This window comes from Camarhynchus parvulus, chromosome 10, assembly GCF_901933205.1.
Source record: "Camarhynchus parvulus chromosome 10, STF_HiC, whole genome shotgun sequence".
Taxonomy (NCBI): domain Eukaryota; kingdom Metazoa; phylum Chordata; class Aves; order Passeriformes; family Thraupidae; genus Camarhynchus; species Camarhynchus parvulus.
In genome coordinates, this window is record NC_044580.1 from 17,600,321 (window position 1) to 17,627,452 (window position 27,132).

Below are 27,132 nucleotides of genomic sequence, written 5' to 3' on the forward strand. Positions count from 1 at the left end.
GACTCAGGGTGGGGGCCAAAAAAATCTCACTGGGCAACCAGTAGCATTTGTCTCTGTCACAATATTTCCAGCCCTGCTGCATTTTCCCAAATGATGCGGAAACTCCTTCCTCAGCTCCAGCACCCACTTTTTTCTTTCTTTTTTTTTCCCCTCCCCATCCTATTCTGGTCCAAGCTGTGCTTGGGCAGGTGACTCAGAAGAGTCTGTTCTGCTGTGCCCGTGCCCATTCTGCTGTGCCCATTCTGTTGTGCCCATTCTGCTGTGCCCGTTCTGCCGGAGCCATGCCCATTCTGCTGTGCCCGTTCTGCCGGAGCCATGCCCATTCTGCTGTGCCCGTTCTGCCGGAGCCATGCCCATTCTGCTGTGCCCGTTCTGCCAGAGCCATGCCCATTCTGCTGTGCCCATTCTGCAGTGCCCGTTCTGCAGGAGCCATGCCCATTCTGTTGTGCCCGTTCTGCAGTGCCCGTTCTGCCGGAGCCGTGCCCGTTCTCGCTCCCAGCCCGGCCCGACATTGCCATCGCCCGGCCCGGCCCCGCAGTGCAGCGCGCTCCCATTCCCGGCCGGGAAATGCGGGAATGCCGTGGAAAACCCTCCTGCTCCCCAGGCAGCTCGTCCGGTGCCTGCTGAACCTCCGGGTGTCACCCGGCTGGTGACAGGAGCAGCGCTGCGGGCTGTGACCAGGGGACTGATGCATTTCTAACGTGGTGCTGCCAGACCCGAGTTAAGAACACGCTGGAAAAGCCCAGTTTTAAATTGAGCATCAAGATGTCAGAGCCTAAAAAGCAGAACACCTAAAGAAGTGGCAATTACATTACCTGAGAAATGGAATTCACACGCAGTGTTGCCCCCTCCCAGTATGTGATAAAGTAAAGCTGGGTTTTTTGTTTTTTCAAAGTGCATCTTTTAGGCCAAGCTGACAGTAACTCCCCATTTTAATGCAGGGTACTAGAACTAGACTTAAATGCCAGGTATTTCAGGGTATCCATTTCCCTTCCACTCCCTTTAAATAAAATTTTCTTTCCCTTCCATTCTCTTTAAATAAAATTTTCTAAGTTCTTTTCCCTGCCTCCCTCCACGACTGTTCCCCACAGAACCAGCTTCTGAGCTCAGTAACCACCACACAGAAAGAATCTACAGTAGAGGAAGGAGTGAAATTGTAAATTTACCAGTGGAGATCTTGCTCTGTGCTGAAAGTGCTTTTTAGCAGGTGTGCACTTCAAAATAAAATCACAGCAATCAATGCACGAGAACAGCACCTGCCTCCCTGCCAGCGCCTTGCCACTGAAACCTTCAACACAAAATTTGTATTTTCCCCACCAAAGCTGAGCTGAGGGCACCTATTCCACTGAAGACATTGGTTTCTCATAAAAAAAAAAAAAAACCAACAGAAGGTTTTGAAGTCGCTGGCTCTGGAGCTGGGAATATGGGCAGGGTGTGTGTCAGGCTGCCTTGGAAGCTCTCACAAAAATCAGCTACAGCAGTGCAGCAGGGCCAGGACACCACCCAGCCAGCAGCCTGTGCCTTTCCTTTGTGGTTGCAGAGCTGTTCCCAAAGCCAAGCTTTCATTCCACACAGGAGGGAGGGGAAAAAAAAACCCCAAAGCTTCAGCCCATCCAAGTCTAGACCAGCTTTTTTTACAGCTGGAAATTGCATAGTTTCAGTGTTCAGCTATAGCATGGACAGAAATACTCCGAGCCCCACTTGTGGCTAAACTGATCCCTGAAAAGGTGCCACTTTTTAGCCTGCATAAGAGCAAAATGCATCCAGAAGGTGGATCTGATGCTGGGATGTGTGCTGATGTGCAGCCAGGCACGAGAAGGGAGCTGCCTGCTTGAGCAGGAGGCAGAAAGAAGAGCATCAGAGGGGTTTAAATGCAGCCAGGAACAACAGAGCTGCTGGTGAAATGTACAGGAGACTCTCAGGCTGGATGCCATCCCCCTTCACAGAACTCTGGAATGCAAAGTCATCTTCTAGGGAGAGAAATGAGACACAACCCCCCCGCAAAAAGCCAATCTCAACACCTGAGTATCAGCAGTCAGAGCACAGAGCCACTGCAGAACAGCCCAGCTCCTTGAGTTTTGAGTCTGAAAAGTACAGAGCTGCATACAACACAGCAGATGAGATTTGTTAGTACTGGCACTTCACACCTGCACTCAGATTTTGCAAGGACAGCAGTTCCTTGCAGATATAGGTGCAATTATAATTTTCATTCACATTGATCTCTGATTGAGACACAGATAACTCTGGAACACCTGGGAACAGCTCTGCTGACAGATTCCCCCAATGCCCTCACTCCCCCAACTCCCTCTTCTCTTTGTTATTAAAAATTTCCAGCATAAGAAACATATTTTTTAAACACCCAAGTATGCAATATCACTCTTAAAATCTTTCCCTCATTTCACAATGTTTTTAAAAGCACAAATAAAGCCAAATAATTTTTAAGAGTCTGACATCGTGGGTTGTTTTGTTCAGTTTTAACTCCAGTGCTCAGGAACTCCTGATGAATAGTTAAGAGAACTATGCACAAACCAGATCTCATCTGCAATTTAAAGAAAACAAAAAACTCTGCTCCTCCAGCATATAAATCATCTAAAAGCAACAAAAAATACTTAGCTGCACTTCTCAAGCAAGTAACATCTTCAGAAATTTTTTGTCCCTCTGAACACTTGCTTGATTTTTGGATTTTTTAATACCCAAACCAGATTATTCTTCAGTGGTTAAATACCATTATACAGCAGTTAAATAGTTTATTACCCAGCTCCTTCCAGAGAGAGGTATTTCCAGAACATCTGCATGAGTAAAGCAAGAGGCTTCTTGCATAACTGCTCTAGTGGGGGGAAAAAAAAATCTCCTGAAGGCTTTTTAATATGATCTTTCATAATTCAAGTCCTTGGGAATTCATACCAAACCAGGAACAATGGATTCATTAAATAGTTCACTTTCACCTAATGCTTTCTGCATGCTTCACTCCTGAGCTATAAAGCAGCAAGCAACCACCTTTCCATAATGCTTGTGGTCAGGGGAGAGCTTTCCATTTGAAGTCAGAGGAAAAACCCTTCCCTCTTGTGCAGGTTGTGAGCCAAAAGAAGTTTTATGAACTGAGGTTTGTCCTCCCACCCTGTTCAACAGCTTAGAAGTGTCTGACTAAGAAAAATTCAGGAACTTGAGGATTAAAATAAAAAAAAATAAATAAAGGAGAAAAAAGGATTGACGCTTCCAGAAATACATACTTCATTTCATTTTCACTTGACAAGTCTTATTAAACCTTAGAATTGGGCAAAAAGCCATATCCCTAGTCCTAGGCAGAAGCAAGTCTTGAGACACAGAGAAAGATTAGCATATGCTCAGTTAAGACCTGCTTATTTATTTTGCAAATGTTTTTACTGAATTAAATAAACCCATTCCTGACCATTTTATCACACAAGGATTTCTGCTTCTTTAAGACAACAACCTCCCCCATTTGTTTTTCTGAAGATATTACCTCAGTCTGTTGCCTGTTTCCCCAACACGAGGGAGAAGATGTTCCCTAAGGCATTACAACTCAGTCCTCTTTCCTGAGGAAGGATCTTCAGATCTTGGAAATATTCCCCACCTCTATTTCTTTTTTCCTTCTGAAGGATTAAAACCTGAAGTTACATACACTGGCCTCTGAGTGAATTTCCACAGGAACATCAACAGCCTCACTTCACCTTCCACACACATGACCAAACACTTTGTTGTGTCTAAAACAAAAGGTTCTTGGCCTTTCAATTTCATTACCAAGTTTAAAACTCTGTAATAACACCCTCCAGCTGCATTTCTAATCAAGAGAAATATCCACATGCACATAAACAGTGTACTCAAAGTTGACACTTGTATCTATTGATAAGTACAAGTATCCCAAGAGGAAATATTCAGAAACAAGTGCTCAGAAAGCCCTGAGCTCTAAGGAGCCACTGCTCCCTACCCCAATGCCCACAGACCAGCCCAGGAGCAGCAACTGGACACAGGGACACTTGTCCTATGCCAACAGGAATTATTTCAATCCTTTCCACAGACAACCTGGATTTTATTTGTCAGTTGCATTTTAGAGAGAAAATCAAGGGGATGGGATGCTTGGAAAGTTTGGTTATGATGACCAGTTTTCTGTCCTCAGGGCTGGACATACACCAAAGGATGAACACCACACACTCCTTGCACCCCTCACTTGCCAGTGTGACACTTTCACAGGCCAGAGCCCTCCCCAGCACACACCAGCCTCAGCTCTGGTGCTGCACATGCTGCAGCAGGGTCACTTCATCTCCCACCTTGCTTTATACACATTTATTGCACTAGAACAAATGCCTTCTATAAAAAAGATGCTGTAGAAAACCACGAGATTGTAAATACTAGATTTATGACGTTTGCAATTATATTTAATAGTGTATTGTTTTTACAAAGCAGTTGAAATAAAAAAAAAAGAAAAAAGAAAAAAAAGGAATAGCAAGAACCCCCCTGTCTGCTGTCTAGCATCAGTAATCCTCACTGGTTTGTTTACCATTTATAAGGAAAACGTCATTCAAGCTGGCTTGTCACAGAGACTCTTCTGCAGTAACTGACCTTTGGTGCAAATCCGTGGCATTTGTCAGATCACCTGTGCTTTTTCTGAAAGTCCCTCTGCCTAAATTCAAGGTGTCTGCCAATGATAATATCCTCCCTCTCTAAATGACTGTGTTTAGCTGAAAGGTAAATCTGGTAACATGTCTGAGGATGGTAAATATCCTCATCTTACAGAGGTAACGTGAGCATAGATAACTAAATTTGCCAGAAACCCCAGATCTCACAATCCCAGGTGATTCACCTTGGCTGGACACTACAATCCCTTTCTACAGAAGAGTGAAAATTAAGTGATTATGCTGAAATTGCTTCTCTCTTTGCCCTCTCTAAGAGGATCAGCCATTTTTCTGGTTTAGGATCAGCCAATGTGTTACAATTTGGAAACGGTGTACATCAAACAAACAAAAACCTGTTTTAAGTTAGCAAGTGCACTAAGGCAGCCCCAAAGGAGTGCCTGTGACAGGCCAGCTGCAGGCAGTGGGACAGGGGGTGGGATCAAGCCTGCTAGTGCCAGGGGATGGACACCAGGGATGTTTTAGCCTCATCCACCTGCGGACGGGCCCCGCCGGCCGGGCCTCCAGGAGCACGTCCCTCCTCCTTCTCCAGACAGGGGGTTATAGCCTGCAACACACAGGAGAAACCCACTCTGTTAATATTCATCCTCCACAGCCCTTCTCCAGCACACAAGGAACACCAAAAACTGATCTCATAATATCTACACCTTGCTCATACTTCACACATGCAGCATTTTAGGGAAAATGAAAGAACAGAAAACACCCAGACTTGAGAGGGTTTCTTTCTTTAAAAGCCATTGCTAAACACTTGTGGTTTAATTTGATCAATTTGGATTAAATGAAATTGAAATGAATTACCATTTAATTTTTCTAAGTCTGCAGTGCTGCTCTGCAGGATAAACAGAGCAGCAACAGCAGCTCCAAGAGTAAACTCTGCAGAGTGTATCTGTTCTGCAAGAGCCCCAACAGTCAGGGACTTAAAACAATCCTTTATTCCAGTCCTGCAAAGAATCCTCTGAAGGTCAAAAGGTAAATCCATTCATTAACACTGCAAAGTATTTTTTAGAGCATTTGAAAGGCAAGCATAGGCAGTAAGGCAAATACACTTTAGCTGAACATCCTAATGCTGTAACCATGGGAAACTTCATGTCAGGAGAACATACTCAAAGTTACAACTTGGCAAACATCTTCAATTTGTTCTGCACAAACCTAAGACCCCAAATCCTAGCAGCACTGCTAACCAGGGGGGTTTCAAAGCAACCTGTTCCACTGAAACTCCCACCACCACCTTCATCTTTGAAATTTGTTTTTCTCATACCAAAGCCAAGTTTTGCTTTCTAGCTTAATTGAGCAGCTGAGCAGCACAGATGGTTCTTTCACTTCATGCTGATCTACCTCAGGAGGAGATCTGAGACCTATAATTCTGTAATGGGCTACTTAAGCAGGGACTTTGCTGAGGATTAAACTAGGACAGGTAGCAGCTGGAAGGGTGCCCACACCCAGCTGCCCTGATCTGCCTCTCAGCACAGCTGACCCCTGCACTCCTCATCCCCCAGGGAGGGAAATATCCCATGACAGAGACACCAAAGATAGCTGACAGCATCAGACACCACATCCTCCTATTAAATAACCTAAGATGAATCAATCCATTTGATTCCTTCAAATGCCAGGAAAAATACTCAAAGCAGAAATCCCAGCACTGCACTGTTATGGAGGTTTAGTATATTTAATCAAGAATCCACAGGTCTCATACATTTAATCAAGTCACTCAGCACTGCACCCTAAGTGAGCCTCCTTTTCAGCCTGACTGAGGCTGTCTGGATGATCCACTCCACCATGGAAAACTGTCCCTAAAATACACCCAAATTAGCACCTGCAGGTATGGCAAGGGCTCTTGGGCTGAGAGGAGAGGAGCAGACTGCCTGCATGGCCAGTGAGCCTGGCATGGGCAATGTGAGACCACAGAAAGCACTTAATGCATGAAGATAGTTCCAGCAGGTGACTGAGTTTAACATGAGACCTCCTGTGCTTTGTGAGAGTTGGTAAGAGTTTATACATCTACAGGATTTATATATTCAATAGGTCAGCACTGTGGTGTATGAAAAATAAGGTCACATTTTACATAATAATTTCTTTCATCATCTGAATCTACATAATACAAAGTAAAATACCCTCCTCCTGCATTTAGTCAGTACACAGGTGCTTTAAAGGCAGAGCAGATACTAAATTATTTAACTTATAGAATAAAGGGGGAAGGATCCCAGAACTACTGTAAAAATCTGTGACAAAAATCTCAGTAAATTATACCAAAGCATATTTACAAAAAAAAATTGACACATTCTTTTCCCAAGGAAAAGAACTTTCAAAACTTCCTGCCAGCTTTTGCACGAAGGACAGAGTAGACCAGCTGATCAGAGATAAAGAGCTTGTTTGTAAGGAATGTTTTGTTTCTTCCTTGAAAAAGACAAAAAGTATCTACAGAGCCCATAGATACAGCTGGATAAATGCCCTGTTCCAGGCTCAGAGTGTCTGAAGGATTCCATACTCACCACCTCCTCTCAAAGGCTTTTTGTTTGGTTTTGATTTCGGGACTGCAGAGGCAGAGGCACCAGATTCTACTTCTTGCTGTTCAGAAAAGCAAAAAGTTACTCAGTAGGAATTTCAGCTCCCTGAATCACAGAACACAAGTGTGACCTGATTACCATGGCTGTTACCTGATTCAGTTTCAGGTTTCCTTTGTAGCTCTTTCCTTCTTGCATGCTCTCCCACATCGCGATCTTCTGCCGTCGCCGCTCCTCCTCCAGCTACAGAACAAACCCAGGACACAGCTTTAATCTCAGTTTTAACCTTAAAACTAAGATTTCAGAGCTAACAGAATCCCCAGAAACAGCTACAACAGACTCATCTAACTGTATTTATCTGATGCAGTATCTCTGAGATTATGGAAGATTTTACTCTTTTTATGCAGCCACATCTCTCGCCCTCCTCAGGATGTACTGACTGAGCCTGCAGCTTCTTTTGGCCACTTGATGCTTTAAAAGATTTTGAAAGTAAAACAGAACCAAGTGGCAAATTTAAACCCTGAGTCTCTGAAAAGTACTAAGTAAAGAATATTGCAGTATTTTAATGCATAATGTGAGGTTCTACAGAAGAAAGGACTTTTCCTTTGTTTTTAATGCCAACATTACTTGAAGTATCAGCTACAAACTGAGGTCTGAGTGTCTGACTGCAAAAGCAAAACCAGAAGAGGTGGGATGATGATCAGAGTTATTACTGTGCTGATCACACCCATTTTCTGCATTGCCCCACTCAGCAATTTGCTATTCCTCGTAATCTCAAGCTGTAATTCAGACCCTTAAACTGCAGCAATGCTAAGCTACATTTCTAACATTTATAGAGCAGAAAACACACATGTGCCATGGTACAGTTAATTTAAAGGCCAGCAAAACCCCTCCAGCCATTCACTGCACCCACAACAAAGCTCCTGCAGGTACAGATTTACCTGTGAAAAAATGAACACCAGGCCCGCAGTGACCCAGGCCCACAATCACAATTTGCTGCTGTCTTTTACAGCAGCAAAGTGCTTGACAAGGAATTTATGAGAAAAAGGAAGAAATGCTCTCTGGTTACCTGTCTTTGCTTTTCTTTGTATTTTTCTGCTTGTGCATTCAATTCCTCTTGCATCCTGAGGCGAGCTGCTGCCAAAGCTTCCTGCCTTCTTACCACCACATCAGGCTCTAGGAAACCAGGAAAGAGTTTGCAAAGCTACTCAAAGTAAATCTTAGATGGTCTCCTCAAAGAATTGTAATAAGGAAAGGCTCACATCTCTCCCTGCAGCTGTTTTGCAGAAAATCACAGCTCAAGTTCAGTTTCCAGCTAATCTTTTCTAGTAATTTATAATGCTGAATTAAACTTTACCATGTTTTTCTGTTTTAAATCAATTGCTTCAACAGGATTTTAATAAGGACACAAGTGTACCTAACCATAAAATTTAAACCTCACACTTCAAGGACACTTCCTTCTATTTCTGAAGGATTTGTTAGATTCAAATTAATTCAGAAATATCACTCAGGCTTCGCAGGGACCATTTTTACCCAGAGAACTTCATTTACGCAGAAGGATGAGGCAACCAGCCCACATTCACTCCTACTCCTTCTGGCAAGGGGTCCTGCTGGTGTCAGTGGATTTAACAGCCTCCATCAGCAGAGAAATCACTTACAAATATGACACACATCTCAAGAGACACCTGCAGGTCTCAGAAAATCCACACCAAGTCACCACTGCTCTTCATGAGTGACCTGTGAAGGTCAAAAGGAAAATTACACCCCCCAAAAAAGGCAAGTGTTGCTCTGTTTTCTTCCAGCAGCTGAAGCATCTCCACATTTGTTTGCGTCATTTTTTGCTATGATCCAGTGATGAATATGAAAAAGAAATGTCAGTACTTTCAATAATTTCATTTTACAGGCAGTTTGGGGAATTAAACAGCCATTTAATTATCATCACAAAAGAACAGCAGGAGGATAAGAGCACACAAATAAGATTTTACTGTGGGGCCAACGTGCCCAGGGGATCAGTGCCAAGCACTCATGGATTTGGCAGGTCCACGAGCACAGCCTGTGCTTCTCAGCAGGATCCTGACTGTGAGAGATTTACAACCTGTGCCACACTCCCAAAGATATCACAGACTGTCACACCCCAAACGTACACAGTCCTGCCAGAGCAGGAACTGGGAAAGAGTAACTGGAAGGGGGTGATGAATATTAATAAAAAGTGAATAGTTATAGAAGTATTTTCACCAGGATTTAGATTTGGGCGTTTTGGCTTTGTTTGGTAAGTCTAAAAGTTACTTGGTAGTTGGCCACAGGTGCTGCTGTCCTCCATCCCCTCAGCTGCTGCCCACCGAGGAGCAGACACCCATCCCCGAGGGATGTCCCACTCCTTTATTCCCAGACACGATGCTTTGGGACACAGCTTTTCCTTCAGAGCCTTTTACAAACAGTTCCCTGGGCCCAGCCTTTCCCGGTGCTCTCCTCACTCAGGATCAGTGGGCTCAGAGGTGACCGGAGCACCGCTCTCCATCAACCCCCTCACCACCTCCCGACCCCGCGGGGAGCCAGCGCCCTCAGCCCCGGGCCGGGCCCGCAGGCACCGACTCCGCTCCGCACTCACCCTCTGCCGCCTCCGCCGCTCGGCCCGGCCGCGCTGCCAGCCCGCGGGACACCTTCTGCACGAGCAGGTACACGGCGACGGCGGCCAGCAGCAGGTACCAGCCATAGCCGGACAGCACCGAGCCCACTGCCGGGGGACAGGCCGGGGCTGAGCGCGGCCCGCGCGGCACGGGGCCCGCCTCGGGGCTCCGCGCCTGGGCCCCGCCGCGCCCCGCGCTCCCCCGGCCCGCGGCCCCTCACCCGTGTGCTGCAGCGCCTCCAGCCCGCCCCGGCCCAGCGCCGGCCCGGGCCCCGCCGCGGCACCGCCGTCCCCGAGATCCATCGCCCGCCGCCGCCGCCTCACGTCCGGGCCCGCCCCGCTCTGCCAATCACCGCCCCGTCCGCCGCCGCCTCACATCCGGGCCCGCCCCGCTCCACCAATCACCGCCCTGTCCGCCGCCACCTCACGTCCGGGCCCGCCCCGCTCCACCAATCACCGCCCCGTCCGCCGCCGCCAGGAAACGCCGCCAGGAAACGCCGCGCCGCCACTGGCGGAGTGCCCGGAGTGACGTTTCGCTGCGCCGGCCAATGAGAGAAGGGGGCAGGCGCAAGGCAGCCAATCACGGTGCGCCGAAACGCCTTCCGTCCCGCCCCGCCCGGCCCGGGAAGCGGATGCGGCAGCCCCGGGAGAAAAAGGGACCGTTCGTTTATTGAACAGCGAAATGCGCGAGGACGGGGGCGATGGGCCCCGCCGGGGACACCGGCACGGCCCGGGACGGGAAAGGGCTCCTGGGGGGGCCGGAGCGCGGCACGGCCCCGGCTACGATCCGTTTGGCACTGTGTCCTCTTCCATTTCTTCTTCGCCGTCCTCCGATGGGCCTGAAAGGACACGTCAGAGCTTTAGGGCAGCTGCTGAAGGCGTTGCTGTTCCTTTTCCCACCCCTCTGCAGAAGCGTAATAACGGGAACGTTTAAAAACTCTACAGAGAGGAAAATCCGGTAGCCCCAATGCACAGGAAGGTGGTGCTATGGCCGGCCTGCAGCTGAGACCCATCTCTGCAGAGCTCCCAGACTCATTGCTGAGGCATTGATGCTCAGCAGAGGTCCAGAGAGACTCTGTAATCCATCTCATTTTGTTAAATCGATGCCTCAGCTTTTAGCTTTTATATTTTTCACATTCTGTGCTGCTTTAGTCTGCACTTCTGAGCTTCACATGAGGGGATGGTGAGCTCTCTGCACAGAGTAGGGAGACAAAACAATTCCTTCTCTAGCTGGGGACCAAGGACAGATGATCCAAATCTCAGGCCCAAGAGCACAAATAACGTGGGTGAAGAGAGAAAGACAAGCAGGATGGGACTGCATGGGCTAAAGCTGGAATTGGACAATGAACTGCAAGATGCAAATGGATCCCAGTGACAGACCCCGTGCCCGGCTGTGCATTTTGGGGCCATTTTGGTTCATCTTGGGTGCAGCCTTGGCTGGGCTCTTGTGCTGCCCAAGGTGGATCCATGGAGGCCTCCTAATAAATTCCTACTTTAGCTCTGTCCAGCCTCTGTTCTAGGTCAGCCTTCACAAGGCATCAAATTAACTGGAATGAATTTTGAAGTCATCCAGTGCAGCAAAGCCCCTTGTTTGGCACCTGGCTCTGCAGGGAGTGCAGGGGACAGCCTGGAGCTGCCCCAAGGCCAGGCTGTCACAGAGCAAGGATGTGCTGCACAGATGAGAGACTGACACTCTGCCTACCCTACAGAGCTCACAAGCAGCACCAGGGAGCGAGGAAGGGGTGGGCTGTGTCTAAGGAGGAGCAGCAGAAGCAGACAGTGACCTGGTTTGCGCTCCCTGCCGGGGATCTGGCCCGCCTGCAGCAGCCCCTTCAGCCGCTCCACCTCCGCCAGGGTCGAGGCGTTGGCGATGGCAGTCTGGAACAGAGAGCTCAGTCAGTGCTCACACAGCCCGGGCAGCTCTCACAGCCAGCACACAAACCAGGCTGCTACCAGCCAAGGGACACTCAACACCTAGGAAAGTTCTAAATTCTGCTTCTACAAAATTCTACAAATGGCAAATCATTACCGCCCCCCTCCCTTGGAAGAACTCTAAGCTCAGGTTAACATTTCATTGAAGTTTTCAAAATACAGATAGGTCAGAAGAAAACTTACAGGAAAAGAACCTAAACCAGAGCCAGGACACGCTGATCTATTTGTCTGAACAGCACAAAGGAAACTTTTGTTCAATTTGGATCCATGACAGCTTTTCTCTGACATATTTACCTTAATTGCCTCCACATCCCCTGGGGAGGGCCCAGTTTTCTTTTTGTCTGTTGGCAGGCCAGCCCCTGGATTGAAGCTTCAAAAGAAAAAAAAAAGACCTGTTACTTTTTGAAGAGTAGCTGCTTCTCTTGAATTGAAATGCTTCCAAACTAGGTTTGAAAGCATTTCATTCCATCAAGTGTAGTATCTTATCTTTGTTAACAAACTGATACAGTGAAGAATTGCCTCCTTCAGAAACACCAGCATCTTGTCCTCACTCTCCCATTCCCCCCACCTTTTCATCTGCTCAGAGACAGAACTTAACTTTATTCATCAGGCAGTTGACAAAAGCTCTTCAATTTGGATGTTGTTGAACACTCAGCTGCTCTGCTGCCGTGACAAAAGCAGGGTGGATAAATTAAAGTAACTGAAAATGGGGTTTTTGTTCCCATGTGTCAAATGTGGTATTACAGCAGCCTAAAGCAAAGCCTACATTAAACTGGAATTCATCTTAACAGTCAAAAGAAAAAGGTTATCTGCTGCTGCTGCTGCTTTAAGGAGATCACCTGACCTGAATCCATTTCCACTCACAAACTCGAGCTCAAATCTATCTGTTATAGGTTTAAATGCTAAATAAGTTCAAGACACTTTCTATTTAACCATGAATTTGGAAATGATGTGATCTGAATTCTTATTACCAAATAGGTTAATCAAAACATACAATGTACCATTTAACAATTAAACTAAATAAACATATACTGTAATAACTTAATTAAAGATTTTCATTTGTATTTAATCTCCTAACTACAGCAGGTTTTGCAGGTTATTCCCAAAATAAATACATAATTATTTATTTTGGGAAATAAAAGAATTTAGCAAAACAAAACCAATCATCAAGGGAAAAAACCCCACCAACCACAAATTAAATAATGGACACCTCTCTGCAGTTAAATAACAAAAATAAAATTAAGGTTTCCTGCTTGTTGCATTCAGTGAATCCACCTTGACCAAGTGAACTCTTTCAGAAATACTTCTGAGATGTATTCACCACCATCCAAAACTCAGGGTGCTTGGACAAGGCACTTGTGGCTCTCAAAGCTTTTGAGGCATCCTGCCAGCAGCTGATATTTCAGTTTTCTGCCTGACACTGCACACAAAGAAAGTGGTGTTTCTGAAGGAGGATGCCAGTGTAAATTTGTTTGTTTTATCTTACGTTTTTGCTCTCCTGGCAATATCCTTTGCAAGCTGTGCACCCCGTTTGCCCTTGAACATTTTCTCTGCCTCCTGTCGCTCCTACAGCGATACCACACACACACACACAAAGTTAATTTGAGAACATCACAGTTTGCAAAGCTTCTGTCTTGGCCAAGAAAGACACTTTGGCTCATCCTCATCAGTGAAATTGGTACATGGAGACCAGATGTAAGAACAAGCAGATAAACATTGCCCAAATACTCAGAGATTTATCAACCTTGTGCTCTTAAAATTAAAGAGTTCTTTCCCACACTCATCCCCCACCCAGTGGTGTTTGCTCGTTTCTTTCTCTAGAGCTGTCTCCTACCAACACCAGGGGGACAGGAAAGAGTAACGCTCAACAAAGGCACTGAAACTTAATTAGACATAATTAAACAGATTATATCCTTAACAGAATGAAACCATGAAAGAAAACAATGAGAGCCTTGTAGAGCCACTTACAGAGTTTCAATAAAATTTACAACTATGGCAACAAAGTCGCTGTTAGTCGTGAATTTTCAAGAATGTAAAAAACCCCCAAAAAAACAAAACTACAAACACAAAAAACCCCCCAAAAACAACAAAAAACCCCACCCACCAAAACAAAAAACACCCTAAAACAAACAAACAAACAAACAAACAAACAAACTCCAAACAAAAAAAAGTCCAATTAAAAAAACCCAACCAAAAAACCCCAAACACCTAAATCAAAAGCAAGCAGACTTACTTTGAGCTTCACTTTTTGAAAATCCAGCACTCTGACCTGGGGAACTTTATGAATTAGATATAATCTGTAATGTTTCTTATTTGTTACAGGATTCCTTAGAACGCTGTGAAGTAAATAAAGGTTACAAAATATTTTAAAATACACTTGTATTGAAATATATCAATATACTTGAAATGCATTGTGTACTTCCTGCTGTAACAGATAACAAATAGCATAATTAAATAAGCCTAGTGACAGTGCTTTGATATGATGGAAACTATAATAAAAACTTGCACTTTAGCAATTCAGTAGATTTAAGTGAACAATGCCATAAAGAACAACCTCAAAATAATCATTATACTCCCCCAAAAATAACTGAAACATAACTTTTTTATCTGGACACTGATCAACTGAAAAATCACAGGACAAACTGTGTTTCTTTCTGTCCCTCACAGCAAATGTAACATTACTGAAAAGTCCTTGTTTACATGTATTTTAAACTATTTTTTTAATCAACAGATTAAACCTTTTGGTTTTAGGTTTTTGAAGGATAAACTCACTTCAGCACTTGTGTACTGGTTTATAGAGCTGTTAGATCTCATTATCCCAACAGGTTGTCAGTGATATAAAACCTCAGACATTAATTACCAGATGTTCATGAAGAGTAGAGCAAACACTGTTTATCAATTCAATTTTTAGACATAAAGGATCTGTCACAGCTCACAAAAAGCAGAGCATTCCAGACCAAAGCAAAGGGCCAGGCCAGCAGCAGAGCTCAAATACCAGAGAAAGAGCAGCTTTTCTTTTTGGGGTTACGTACCTCAGGTAAGTCAAGGATTTAATACTTGATAACGGATCCAGTTCACCCTGGGTAAAGGGAGCACAGCAAGAAATTTTAAGCCCCTTTAGCAAAAATATCAAATATTTGAAAACAAAGTTCCTGAACTCATATCTATTTTAGAGATTAATTAAATTACTGCAATTATTTTAATAGGAAAACCGCTAAGCTTTGAGAGTGCTGTTCCACTGCATGATGCAAATCATGTTCAATAAAGCATGTACACCATTAACTGCTGCCAGAACTGTAGGATATTACTCTAAAGGGAAAGAACCAACTATTACCAAAAGGATATGGCACTACTCTCAGGAAAATGTTTAATTAGAGGGATGAAAACCACAAATTTTCAGCTTGTTTAGCTTTATGGTGCATGACAGCTTACCAGTTCAGCAATGTTGTTGTTGGTGAGAATGAGCTCTGTGAGGCTGGGCAGAGCCTGCTCCAGGTTCTCACCAATCCGACTGAGGAACAACAAAAACAAAGGTTTCATTTAGGGCTGGAATTAGCAATGCTGGAAATACACAGAGAAACAAAGTAACACAGAGGATCTCCCTGTGAACAACCCAGCGTGACGCTGGCAGAATCTGGGTGAGCATCCAAAACACTTTTCTCATAAAGCTGGCAATAAATCACTGCAAATATTAGGTGCAGTATGAGATTTAAATCTTATCATCTATTCCCTTGCAGGTATTCATTTTTTCATGTCTTTATGGAGCTGATTACTGAAATCCAAAGATGTGGCCAGATCCCAAACTCTGCATCTCACTGTCCTGGCTGAGAAACAAACACTGACTTTTGCACTGAATGAGGAAGGAAACTGAAAGAGAGCCCACACAGTGCTCAGTGCTGATTTTACTGCCCAAAACAAACACTCCTGCCCCTGCCCAGCACTGAAAGACACACACCCCTCTCTCCCAAGAGCATTTTCCTCTGCCCAGGGTCCCAGGAGGCCAAGCAGAGCCCCTCACCAAATCCTGTTGTTGTTCATCAGGAGCGTTTTCAGCCTCCGCAGCAGCGGGAACCCATCCAGCTTGCGGATCTCGTTGTCAGAGAAATCGATGGCATCAAACTGGTCCAGAGTGGCCCCCAGGTTCTCAATGACTGGGATTTTATAGCCTGGAAAGAGAGTGCAGGGCAGGGATTAGATGTGCCCGCAGAGCAGAGCACAACAGAGTGTGTGGGGGCAACTCGGGATGGACTGGGGATGCTGATAAGGCTCAGACAAAACACCCCGGGATCCACTCTGCTCCACACAGCTCCCAGACCAAACTCTCCCCCTCAAACCCAACAGCCCTCATGGCTTTTGGAATCCTTCTTCCTCCCCCTCAGCAAAACACCAGCTCCCTGCCTGGACGTGTCCTCCAAACCAAACCCACCTTCTGGCACATCCCCCGTGCTGAGGCACATCCCACCCTCACACCACAGCACATCCCTCCCACATTTCCCCCAGTTTCCTCTTCTTGGTGGTTGGGACGAGAAGATCTTTAGGTTCCTTCCATCCTGAACCGTTCTACCACTCTGTGATTGACCCTTCACATCCCCCGCAGGTTCCGAAGCTACTGGAGCCTCTTTAAGCGCTGTTCATCCCCAGCCCCCGGTCACTGCAGCCCCTCCAACAACCTCCCGCTCCTGCTTGGGCACCTCCGGCCACGGCAGGCGCCAGGCCCCACCGGGAGATCCATCACCGACCCTCCAAACCCTCTCACAGCCTCTGCTCCGGGACCCAACACAATCCCACCGCCAGGCTCCATCACTGACCACCCCCACACACCCCACACACCCCCGGGCCTCAGCCCTCAGCCCCCCGCCCTCGCCCGCCCCTTCCCGGCACAGCCCCTCTCGCCCCGCGGGGCCCGCGCACCGCGCAGGTCGAGCTCCCGGTCTCGGACGGCGTTGGTGTACTGTGCCGCCTGCTCGATCAGCTCCGCCGTGAGCTTCACCATCGCGACACACGGCGACAATCGGCGACACACAGGACACACCGGACACACACACCGCCTCACACCGCGCCAGGCCGCGCCGCGCCGCCGCAGGACAGCGCGCCGAGCGCCGAGCCCGCGCAGGCGGGGCCGCCGAGCGCCGAGACAGCGAGCGGCAGAGACCGCCCCTCCCCGGCCCGTCCGTGCGTTCTCCCCTCAGGGCCGATACAGCCCCAGCAGCCCATCCCTGCATTCCCCCTTCACCTCAGGGCCGATACAGCCCCAGCAGCCCATCCCTGCATTCCCCCTTTACCTCAGGGCCGATACAGCCCCAACAGCCCATCCCTGCATTCCCCCTTCACCTCAGGGCCGATACAGCCCCAACAGCCCATCCCTGCATTCCCTTCACCTCAGGGCCGATACAGCCCCACACATCCATTTTTTCCCCATAGCCCGCAGCCATCCTCCTCTCTCCAGACCAGCTCCCCGCCCCAGCCTGAGCCATGGCTCACAAGCCCAGGAGAGAATTGGCTTTGCTGTCAGCACAGGTGGCCCCAGATGTTCCCTCCTACCTTGTGGTGTTTCCAGGCACAGATTTATCTGCAGAAATGCAGCCAGAGCAGGAACACACTTCACACTTGGCTGGTGCTTCCCTTCAGACAGAGCCGTGTCGAGCACTTGCTGCTCCCCAGGGCACCCTCAGCTCTCGGTGCTTTCCATCCATCCATCCATCCATCCATCCATCCATCCATCCATCCATCCATCCATCCATCCATCCATCCATCCATCCATCCATCCATCCATCCATCCATCCATCCATCCATCCATCCATCCATCCATCCATCCATCCATCCCAGCAGCAGCTCAGCCTTTGCTCCAGGACGCTGTGTTGCCCATAAGCACCTTCCCCTGCAGCTTTTGGGGCAGTTTCTCCATCTCTTCCATGTGCATTCCTGGGCTGAGGTGCTGTGATGGGCTGGGAACTCCCCACAGGCTGCAGCACCACACACACCCTTTATCTGTGAGACAAAACGTGCTTGCAAATGTCACTACATCCTCCTAACGGGCTTTGGGAATTTGGGGGACAGCAAGGAAGGGCTGGGAGGAGTGCTGGGGGAGCTGAGGTGGCTCTGGCTGCTGTGTCTGGCCAGGAGCTCTCTGATCTGGGGCTGAGGCACTGCCTGGCACCACTGGAAGGGCTCAGCTGGAGGGTGAGCCACACTGCAGGTGACTGGATTGAAAGTGACATGTAAAGGGACAGTCCAAACCCCAAAACCTGCTGAATGTCACCATTGCTTCTGGGGAAATCCTTCCCAGCCTTCAAGGCCCGCAGAGCAGGACGAGGAAGGATGATTTCTGTCTGCGTTGCTATCGAGGGAAGGATGTTTTTTGTGAGCCATGACATTTCTGTGAACCCAGAGGATGTGATAACAGGCTAAACACTGCTGCCACGCTTGGCACTGCTCAGGGATGCCTCGTGCTTCTCTTTTGGGAGCTTCTCAGGGCATCACTCCGGGCACAACGCCCGCCTGTCCCCACGACTGCAGTGTCAGAGCTGGCCCTGCCAGGGATCAGCTGGGCTCAGGCAGCTCCTGTGCTCCCTGCCGGGAAAACTCCCTCACCAAAGCCGTATGGGAAAGCACAGAGTCAGGTTTTTAACAGCTGCATTTGTTTTATAACATAGGAGGGAGCAAGAACAAGAGGGAGCTGTCACAAGGAAAAACCCAAGAGTTAGCAGCGCTGTTGTACGTGACTCAGGCATCATGCAGCCTTAAAGACAGCAGAGACTTTAGTCATTTCAGGCAGTTCCTACGAGGAGACTCTTCCCAGCCTCCTGGAAAGCAGGTCCTGCCTCTGACAAGGCCAAATAAAGCATGGACCCGTCTCCCTTAGCACAATACATCTGTTTGCCTCAGCTCTGCAGCCACAATAGAATTGTAATTGCGAGCAGATGGATTCTGGGTCTCAGACGCTGCACACAAGCTCTCCACAGTCCTTTCTTTGCAATGGAAACTCAAAGCAATGATTTTTAAGATCTGTGCTCCCCACCTGCCAACTGCACAATGGCAGATGGCCGTGGCTGCAGCCCCACGGCCAAACTGCAAACGAGGAGTCAGGCTGTGCTAAGATTTTCCAGAAAACAGCTATTATGGATTTGGCTTTGGTGCCAAGAGACAACAGAGAAATGAGCTTTAATAAATTGCCTAAATATGCATTTATCTGGAAGACACAGCCACTTTGATCCTCTGAGCATACCAGTCAGACTTTAATAGCTCCAAGCAAGTATTGCAACAGCTTGGAGAAATAATCTGAATTTTATTACTTTACAAGAATGATTTCTGAGAGAAACGCTGGAAGCTGATGTTGTTGCATGAATTCAATGTGCAGAATTTGTTTTTCTTTCCCTGGCAGGCTGGAAGGCAGCAGAAAGCAGGATAGAACTGGGACTGCTGGGGACTGGTCATCTTAAATTGCACTGCCTTCCCCAGTGTGTATTTTAACCTATGTCAAGATGTAAGAGTAAGCATTTTCCTTTCTTTGTAGCATTTCAGTACATCTAAATATACCAGGGAGCAGTATTTAGAGGCAGGCTGCTGTGAGCCAGAGAACTGGAAGGCTGGCACAGTACCCCTGATCCACAGCTCCTGTTCTCTCACTAACACAGCAGGAGAAATGGAGTTTGGTATTTTCCAAGCAAAAGGGCAGAAGCCAGGAGTGTGTCACCCCAGTTCTGACCTCTGGTTTGGCCTGAGACTGAAAGGGAAATCCTGCAGCAAAAGGAATGCTGTATGTGATTAATTCACATTTATCATCTGATGAATATGAAGACCAACAAAATGCAGGAGCCCAGAGCTGCACATCTCTGAGAAAGCATCCTCCCTTGTGGGAGGGCTCCATTCTTTTCTTTCTTCCCCCACTTAAAAAGCTCAGTTCCAGATATCCAGGCACTACCCTGGGCACTTGGCCCATGGTTGTTGCAAAACCAACACAATAAACAAAGATTCCACAGCTCCCTCCATGCCCAGCCACACCAGCAGCTCCTCTCCTTCCCAGACAGCCAACAGGGAACAGTGTCCCCATGCTGGGAACAGCAGTGGGGAACTGCTCAGGATGCTCCTTGTATGAGTGGGAAAGGACAACAAGCCCTTCTGCCAGCTCATCCAGGTTCCCCCACACTGGAGAATTCACCCACCCATGCCCCAGCACAGCCTCAAACCTCAGTGAGATGGCCCTGGGTGCACCAGCCCAGCCTGGCACAGGGCAGGTATTCAGGATTTGAGTTTCTTTTGGAGGTAAAAGACCTTTACAACAACAATAGTGAGGTTTTTGCAGATACAGCTCATCTGTTCCTGAGCATTTCTCACACAGGCACTCTGAGCTGAACAGGAGCTCCAGCCAGGGGAGCTGCTTTGTCCAGCAAAGTAAGGACATGCAGTGCTTCCAGTCAGGGCTGCATGAATTTGGAAAAAGCACAGATTCATTTGTCAGGGGAGATCAATAGTTTATTAACTTAAAGATCAGTTCACCAAAGCTCCATCTTTCCTTGGATTTGGTCCAGGCAGGTGAGGGCTGGAGACAGTGTGGCTTTTCCCTCCTCACCTGGCTGAGGTGAGCTCTTGTGGGCAAGCCCAGGCAGGGCAGGTGTCGTTGCAGCCGAAACCAAGCAGGGATTATCCCAGCTCCGTGTGGAACTGGTGACAATTCGTACTGGGAATTTCACTGGAGAAAGGTTTAACTCATTAAAACTATTAACAATGAAAATCAGAACATGCAGCGTAGGAAAGAGTGTTTACATATGTCTGGTGCAAAGAGTGGCTTTGCAGGGTCAGAGAGGAGAAAAGGAGAAGGAATAAGACACAAAAAGATACCCCACTCCCATATAAAAAATAGTCCACAGAGAAAAAAAAACAAGGATTGTATAAGTTATTTTTTAAAAATCTGTAAAACAACATAGCCAAGGATATTTTAAACACAATTATATAAACACCACGACTTACTATTAAGAGAGAGCATGAAAAGGTTTGTTTTGGGGAAGGGTTTTGTAGAATTAAGTTTCCTGGATGGATCCCTGGAATGTCTCATTTGGGAAATAGATGCCCAAGAAAAATCACTGCCATGAACAGGAGGATTTTGTGAGAGAGGGGTGTACCCAGCGAAACAGGGGGAAGATCGTAACACAAAATGCCAAGAAAGATTAATTGGGACAACATCTCATTTAGAGGAAGGATTTAGCTTGCTCCAGAACTGACTTGATCAGCAATGTACAAGCAGTTCCAGGAGGGAAATACATTTCGTGGTAAGGCTGGTCCTTGTGGACAACCCCCCCAAAACCCTACGACTCCTTGTAGGCACACACATGGGTTTTGCCCGGCTGCAGTTACCTGCAGGGCAGAGCCCTGCTGGGCTGACACACCTGCAGAGCCACGTGGGGCAGCTCTGGCTTTGGTCCTCAAACCTCCAGTTATTGCCACGGCCAGAGGGAAGCGGTGACCGACGGAATCCGAACAGGAGTGCTGGAGTGGGCTGTGGCCCCGCTCCAGAGCCACCTGGTTCATCGTTTACCTATGTACAGAGCACGGCGCTGGCAATGCAGGGTTACATCAGCTGCACCTGGCACGAGAGGGCACCAAAAATGAGCCAGGAGCAGCTCTGTCCTCGCAGGTGTGTGAAGTCCTGCCTCCCCCGTGGCGAGGGCTCCCGCCGGCCGCTCGGAGCGGGTGGATCAGTAGGATTCCTGCGAAGAACCAAGTGTGTGTACATGGATCATGCATTGGTCCCTGCTCACCAGGAGTGTTTGAGAGTGTTAATATCACCACTTGTCTGCTGCTTCCAGGCCTTGATCACTCAGGGTACGCTCCAATCTCTGCTTAACATATTGCTATAGAAACGCGCCGACAGTGATATTAAAGCTATCAAACTTACGAGCGAATGCTTGACAGCACCATGTAAACTCTCCCAAAGCTGAAAAAATAAACTTTTGTCCTAAACATTTGGCAAAACTGGGCTGGCAGTCAGTGGAAGTCCTGGATGGATGCAGCCGCTGAACTTTACCCGGCCATAAGACACGTCTGACAGCAGAACTGCACAAACAGCTTCTTTTCACAGAGCTTGTTTGATTTCACCATCTCACAGAAAGTCTTGTCAGCTGGGAGGCCGGGGTGAGGAACAAGAGAAAATGAGAGCAGATTAACATTTTAAATAAACAAACACTGCACGTAACAGGCACAGCAATTGTGCCAGTGTTGGGGAAGACAGAATTGAAAAGGAGTCACTTTTTAAGGGCATCTTTCACATGGTTTTAATGAAGGAATAAAGGAGCTTTGCAGTGAGTGGGAGAATTAGCCCCAAGACTAAACTATAATGAAATACAAGTGCTTGGTGTGTTTGAGCAACAGGCAGATATCCAGAAGCAATGCCAGGTGAGCCACCTGCCCCCCACAGCCGGAGCCCAGCCCGTTGCAGCCATGCCCCAGCAAGCCCAGGAGCTCCAGCACTTTTAGCTGTAAATGGTGAAGGGAATCCCCCAAAACCTCCCATTTTTGCTACCAGGAGAGCACTGCAGTGCCAGCAGCTCTGCCACTTACCATTGGTACAGGTTTCATTTGTCACACAGGAGCCACCGAGGAGGCTGTAGCCTTCCTTACACCTGAGGCAGTTTCCACTGGAGCCCTCACAGGCTGAGCAGTGGTCATCACACCTGGGGACAGAGACATTGCTGTGGCCTGAGCCAGCACCAACACCCTGGCCAGGCCACACTGAGTGGGCTGTCAGCCAAAAGGCATCTGCTGGCACTGTGACAGCCAGACCAAACCAGAGGATGTGGAAAATGGCAGATTTGAAGCTTGAAATGTTATTGAAGCCCTGGGTTTGGTGAGGCCAGCTCAATGCCCAGTGACAGCTAGTGACATCCCAAAAGCTCTTGCCTTCTGGGAAGATTCAGTGGGACATGCACCTCACCTCCCAGCCATCCCAGCTAGAAAAAGATCTGCAAAGGGAACCTGTGCTGCTCCCATCCATTTGCTCAGAGTGAAGAGCTCAGCACTGTGCTTCCTGCCTGGGGACAGTGGCTTGTGGAGACTGTGCCTGAAATCTCTGCGAAGGGATGCTGGTCCCTCGTTCCTCCCGGATGAAGAAACAGTGCAGGTGAGTGAAACCCCAGCGGGCAGGGATGGCGCTGTGTGTTCCCAAGTCAACTTTAATCCTCGCCTCTCATGTTTGCTTTCATGAGGCTGAATCCACTCCCACTCCCCACTTAAAGCTCAGAGCTCCGGAGAGAGTGGGAGCAAATTGTTGCCTCCCGGCATCTCCGTGTCTCCCGCACACAGCCCCGTGCCGGGCCAAGGAGTGGGGAACACTCCTCCAACCTGGCCACGGGGCCAATGGAGCAGGTTTAATTGAAAGCTGGAATATTTATCTAAACATTGCAGTTCCTCCCACACCTCCTCCAGAGTGCCCGGGGCTGAGGCTGAGCCCCTTCCACTGTAGCCCCAAGACACCTTGGCTGGCTCTGGCAGGCAGCGTGCAGCTCCACTGCTCTGAAATCCACAGGGCAGGGGCGTGTGGGGTCCAGCCCCACAGCTGCCCTGGCTCCCTCAGCCCTGTTCTAATTTCCATCAAGCTGTGAGCTGTTTCCAGCATGATCCTATCGTGGCTGGCAGTGCTCCCCACCAGCCCTGGCTTTGCTCTGGTGGTTCTGTACCTCTTGCAGACTTTGTTGGGCAGCCCGTGGCTGTCGGCGGGGTAGAAACCCTCACGGCAGGCGGGGACACAGCGCCAGTGGGGTGCAGGGCCCTCGGGGGTGCAGGGGGTGCAGTCCTCCTCGCCTGGCCCTGTGGGGACAGGGAAAAGGGAAAAATGGCACCTGGGTGGGTTTGGAGACAGTGCAAACAGCCCCACATGTGATGGGGGGCACCAGCTTGGCTTTGTCTTGCCCATGAACGAGATGCTTGTTGTGCCATGGGGTCCAACTCATGTGCTTGGCTCCCACCCCAAACAACTCAGGTTCCATCCCAAAAAACGAGACAGGACCCAGTGTCTGTCCCTCTGCAGAGCCAAGAGCTGCCTACCAGGGCTTGGTGACGAAGAGCACATCAAAATCCCCTCTGGGCCATCCCAAGCATGCACTGATTTGGATTTCCCCAGGGTGGAAAAGATGCTGAACTGGGCCAAGGAGGAGCTGGAGGGGGAAAGTGCTCCAGAGAGGAGCTGGGAAAGCAGAGTGCCCCACTCTGATGCCTGTGTGTTGTGGCTGGACAGCAAAGCACAGTGATGGAGGTGGTATCATTAAAGGGCTTCCACGCACCAAGCTTGAGAAATGGTTATGCAGGAAAAGGAGGAAAGAAAAGGCTGGAAAAATAATTGTGGTGGAGTACCTTCACACTGACTGGAATAAGAATTAGAAGGGAAATAATTTTCTTCAGGGATTAAGAGCCCATTCCCTTCTAGCCTTGCCAACAAGATCAATAAATATTTTGGATTTAGACTAAGGCAATTGCCCATGTATGATAGAAGAGGTTCATGCCACTGAACATGGATTGTCTAGAGATCATATTATCATCAGATCTATGATGATTTCAAGGGCAGACACAAACATTAACAATGGAAAATAATTGGACTTGCAGGAAGCAAGAAAGGCAGGATTTAAAGGGAATGCTGAGCAATTTGAGGCAGCTGGGGGAAGCCAGGAGCAGCCAGCCCAGCACTGTGGGGCAGCTGGGATAACATGGGATAACACAGGATAACACACCTCAGCTGCCTGACATTTTTATCTGCTGCAAAGCCACCTTCCATCACTCCGAGAGGGTTTTACAGCCTCCCCCGCAACCTTATTAAACTGAAGCACCTGGCTTCGGGGAGATCAAGAAATAAAAAATGGCTCTAATAAAAATGTAAAAACTCCCCTAAAAACCTTTCCAGCATGAACATATACCTCACAGGACATGCTGGAGGACTTGGGATTGCTTTCCCTCAAGCACGCTCTGCCTCAGGGTGGGTACAGTGGGGATTGGCACCGGATGCAGAGGGGTTTGGGGTTTTGCACGGGATGCTGTGGGGCCAAGGAAGTACCTGTGCTGGCAGGGCAGGTCTCGCACCGCGGGGCTCCCGGCTGAGGTACATGGCAGGCTGGCACTCTGGCACACAGCTCTCCCCTGCCAGGCTGCCGGGAAAGCAGAGAACATTTGCACCCAAAGCTACAGGATACGGGGACTCAAGACAGCCCATTCCCATCCCTCATCCCCCAGTGTCCTACGGCATCCTCAGCCTGCAGCGCAGGAGGTGTTGGAAACCCAGCCAGCGTTTTAGGAGAAATTAAAATCCTGCCTGAACCAAAGGGACAGCTGCCCATTCCTTAATTAAGTATCCAGGAGGAAATAAAATTATTTTTTTCCCATGGGCAGCCAGCCAGGCTCTCCTGAAGACCTTTTGCACCAGTGAGGCTCCCTGGAATAAAAGGAAATTGGTTCAGTGCCGTGGCTGGGCCGGTGCTGCTTCGCCGTGGCAGGGATGATTTGAAGTCCCGGCTTAAAAGGATATTGGACAATAAAAAACAAGCGCCGTGTGGATTATGTCTGACAAGTGCCTCCACTTGTGCTTTTCTGAGGGAGTAGATAATCTTTTGGCAGCAGGAATTTCTTTGTCTGAGCGAGCCCCACTGCTACACCATAGCTCTGGCTCACTTGCAGTGCCTGAACACTGCAAACTGCCATGGGATTGTACTTCCATGAGCAATTGGGGATGGAAACCAGCTTCTCCCTAGTGCTGACACTGGGCTCTGTGTCCCACAGATGCCACGGGGCCAGCAGCAGTGGCACCCAGTGGCCCTCACAGGGTCAGGGCTGCCCTGCCTGTCCCTGCAGTCCTGGAAAATCACTGTCCTGTACTAGCCCCACTCAACAGGTACATCAAATAAAATTTTCAGCATGGATGAATCTGAGGGAAGGGTTTCTTCATTTGCAGGGAGCATTCTCAGCCTGCCTGAAGCAGCTCGGGCTGGTACCAGCTCTACACAGCACTTACCCACCACCCTGGAAAGAGCTGGGGAAAATGAAATTAAATTTAAATCACGGTTTTCAGCTAAGAAAGAGACGCTAATCACCACCTTTAAATTCCCAGACCTCCAGCACACTGCACCACAGCTGCAGTACCATGGAAGCAGGATCTCTGGTCTTGAACTTAATTCACTCTTTAATTTCCCATTGGTTTTCCCAAATTTAAACCACAGGTATGAGTGCTGCAGGTATGAACTCCTCCCGTGCTGGTGTTTTACCTGAATCCCTCTTTGCATGCAGTACATTTGTCTGCTTCGCTGACACATTTTTTACAGCTTTGATGACATTTCAGACAGCGTTTCTGACCTTTCAAAAAACAAAGCAAAGCAGGGAGAATAAAATCCGGACGGTGATTTGCAAGCAGCAGTCAGAGCTGCAAAGCCCCACTGCACCCCAGCAGCAGCTCCCCAGGGTGGAAAGGCACATCCTTCCCCAGCAGATCCCTGCTATTGCAGGTGACCTTATCTGTCACTGCTTGCTAAAAAGAAATATGCTTTGCAAGCAGCCAGGATCATTAATTACAGTCTTCTAATTAACAGCTTTGAGTTGAGCACCTCTGCTTTGCACCACCCTCTGAACACTCAGAGGTTTTCCTCCTCCCTTCACCCTGCAAAGTGTGTCAAGAGGGAAATTCAAAGCCAACACTCAAGAATCAAGGTGTGGTCTCCACCCAGAGCGCTTAAAATAGAAGCAACCCCTGCACATCGTCATGCTGCAACTTGCAATGATAAACATCCTTACGTTCCTCGGCGTAGGACCCGGGAGGACAGAGCAGCACGCAGGTGCCCATCTCGGGGTGGTGGTAGAGGTTCCTCTTGCAGGCCGTGCACTGGCTGGGTCCCCTCCCGACGCAGCGCTCGCAGCCCTTGTGGCACCGCCGGCACCTCCGGGCACCGTTGTCACCAAAGAACCCAGCAGGGCACGAGCTCACACACATCCTGGGGAGGGAACCGGTGGCACTGGGCTTTGGTGCCAGCGCCGGTCACCTCCTGCCTGAGGCACCGCCCCATCCCTTTGACTGCAGTGTTTGGGATGTCCCCCAGCCTTAGCAGCAATTGGAGCTCGTTTACTTCTTGGTCTTGTGATTTACAGTGCCTTGGAAGTCACAGCTCTAATACAGGAATCTCTTGTCCCAGCTGTAGGTAAAGTTTCCCTGTGCTATCCCAAGACACTGAGGAGTGGAAGCCCCAGTTCCTGATAGCTCAGCTGGCTGCCCCTTGGGTGTGGGTGATCCCAGCCAATGAAGCCAAAGCTTCTTCCCCAACATTATTATGTGGTCAAGATCCTCCAGGACTCTCCAGCTCCATGTCCTCTACCCCACTATACCCTAATTCAGGACAAGGATCCTCACACCTCCTCCACCCATTTAATTTCTCATACACTTCTTTCTCTATACAAACATCTA

General features: G+C 48.4%; 3 protein-coding genes across 3 annotated transcripts in view; all 3 read right to left on the minus strand.

Annotated features, from left to right (window-relative positions):
- Window positions 1-4,372: 4,372 nt before the first annotated feature.
- Window positions 4,373-10,118, minus strand: SELENOS (selenoprotein S). The gene is made up of 6 exons (XM_030955215.1): window positions 9,998-10,118; window positions 9,759-9,884; window positions 8,220-8,326; window positions 7,304-7,393; window positions 7,139-7,214; window positions 4,373-5,196 (listed from the first exon to the last, which is right to left on the minus strand). Exons 1-6 carry the CDS (start codon window positions 10,077-10,079, stop codon window positions 5,117-5,119), a joined length of 561 nt encoding a protein of 186 aa, XP_030811075.1. The 5' UTR covers window positions 10,080-10,118; the 3' UTR covers window positions 4,373-5,116.
- Window positions 10,119-10,426: 308 nt separating this feature from the next.
- On the minus strand, window positions 10,427-16,793 carry SNRPA1 (small nuclear ribonucleoprotein polypeptide A'). The gene is made up of 9 exons (XM_030955199.1): window positions 16,620-16,793; window positions 15,727-15,874; window positions 15,141-15,219; window positions 14,741-14,787; window positions 13,942-14,044; window positions 13,195-13,274; window positions 12,003-12,078; window positions 11,561-11,654; window positions 10,427-10,615 (listed from the first exon to the last, which is right to left on the minus strand). Exons 1-9 carry the CDS (start codon window positions 16,699-16,701, stop codon window positions 10,557-10,559), a joined length of 768 nt encoding a protein of 255 aa, XP_030811059.1. The 5' UTR covers window positions 16,702-16,793; the 3' UTR covers window positions 10,427-10,556.
- A 3,376-nt stretch (window positions 16,794-20,169) lies between these two features.
- The window catches only part of PCSK6 (proprotein convertase subtilisin/kexin type 6), a 32,385-nt gene continuing 25,422 nt past the window's right edge, over window positions 20,170-27,132 (minus strand). Inside the window, 7 exon segments of the mRNA XM_030955552.1 lie at window positions 20,170-21,823; window positions 22,263-22,375; window positions 23,378-23,507; window positions 24,745-24,774; window positions 24,777-24,835; window positions 25,946-26,033; window positions 26,469-26,665. Coding sequence (XP_030811412.1) covers window positions 21,726-21,823; window positions 22,263-22,375; window positions 23,378-23,507; window positions 24,745-24,774; window positions 24,777-24,835; window positions 25,946-26,033; window positions 26,469-26,665 — 715 coding nt within the window. The 3' untranslated portion in view covers window positions 20,170-21,725.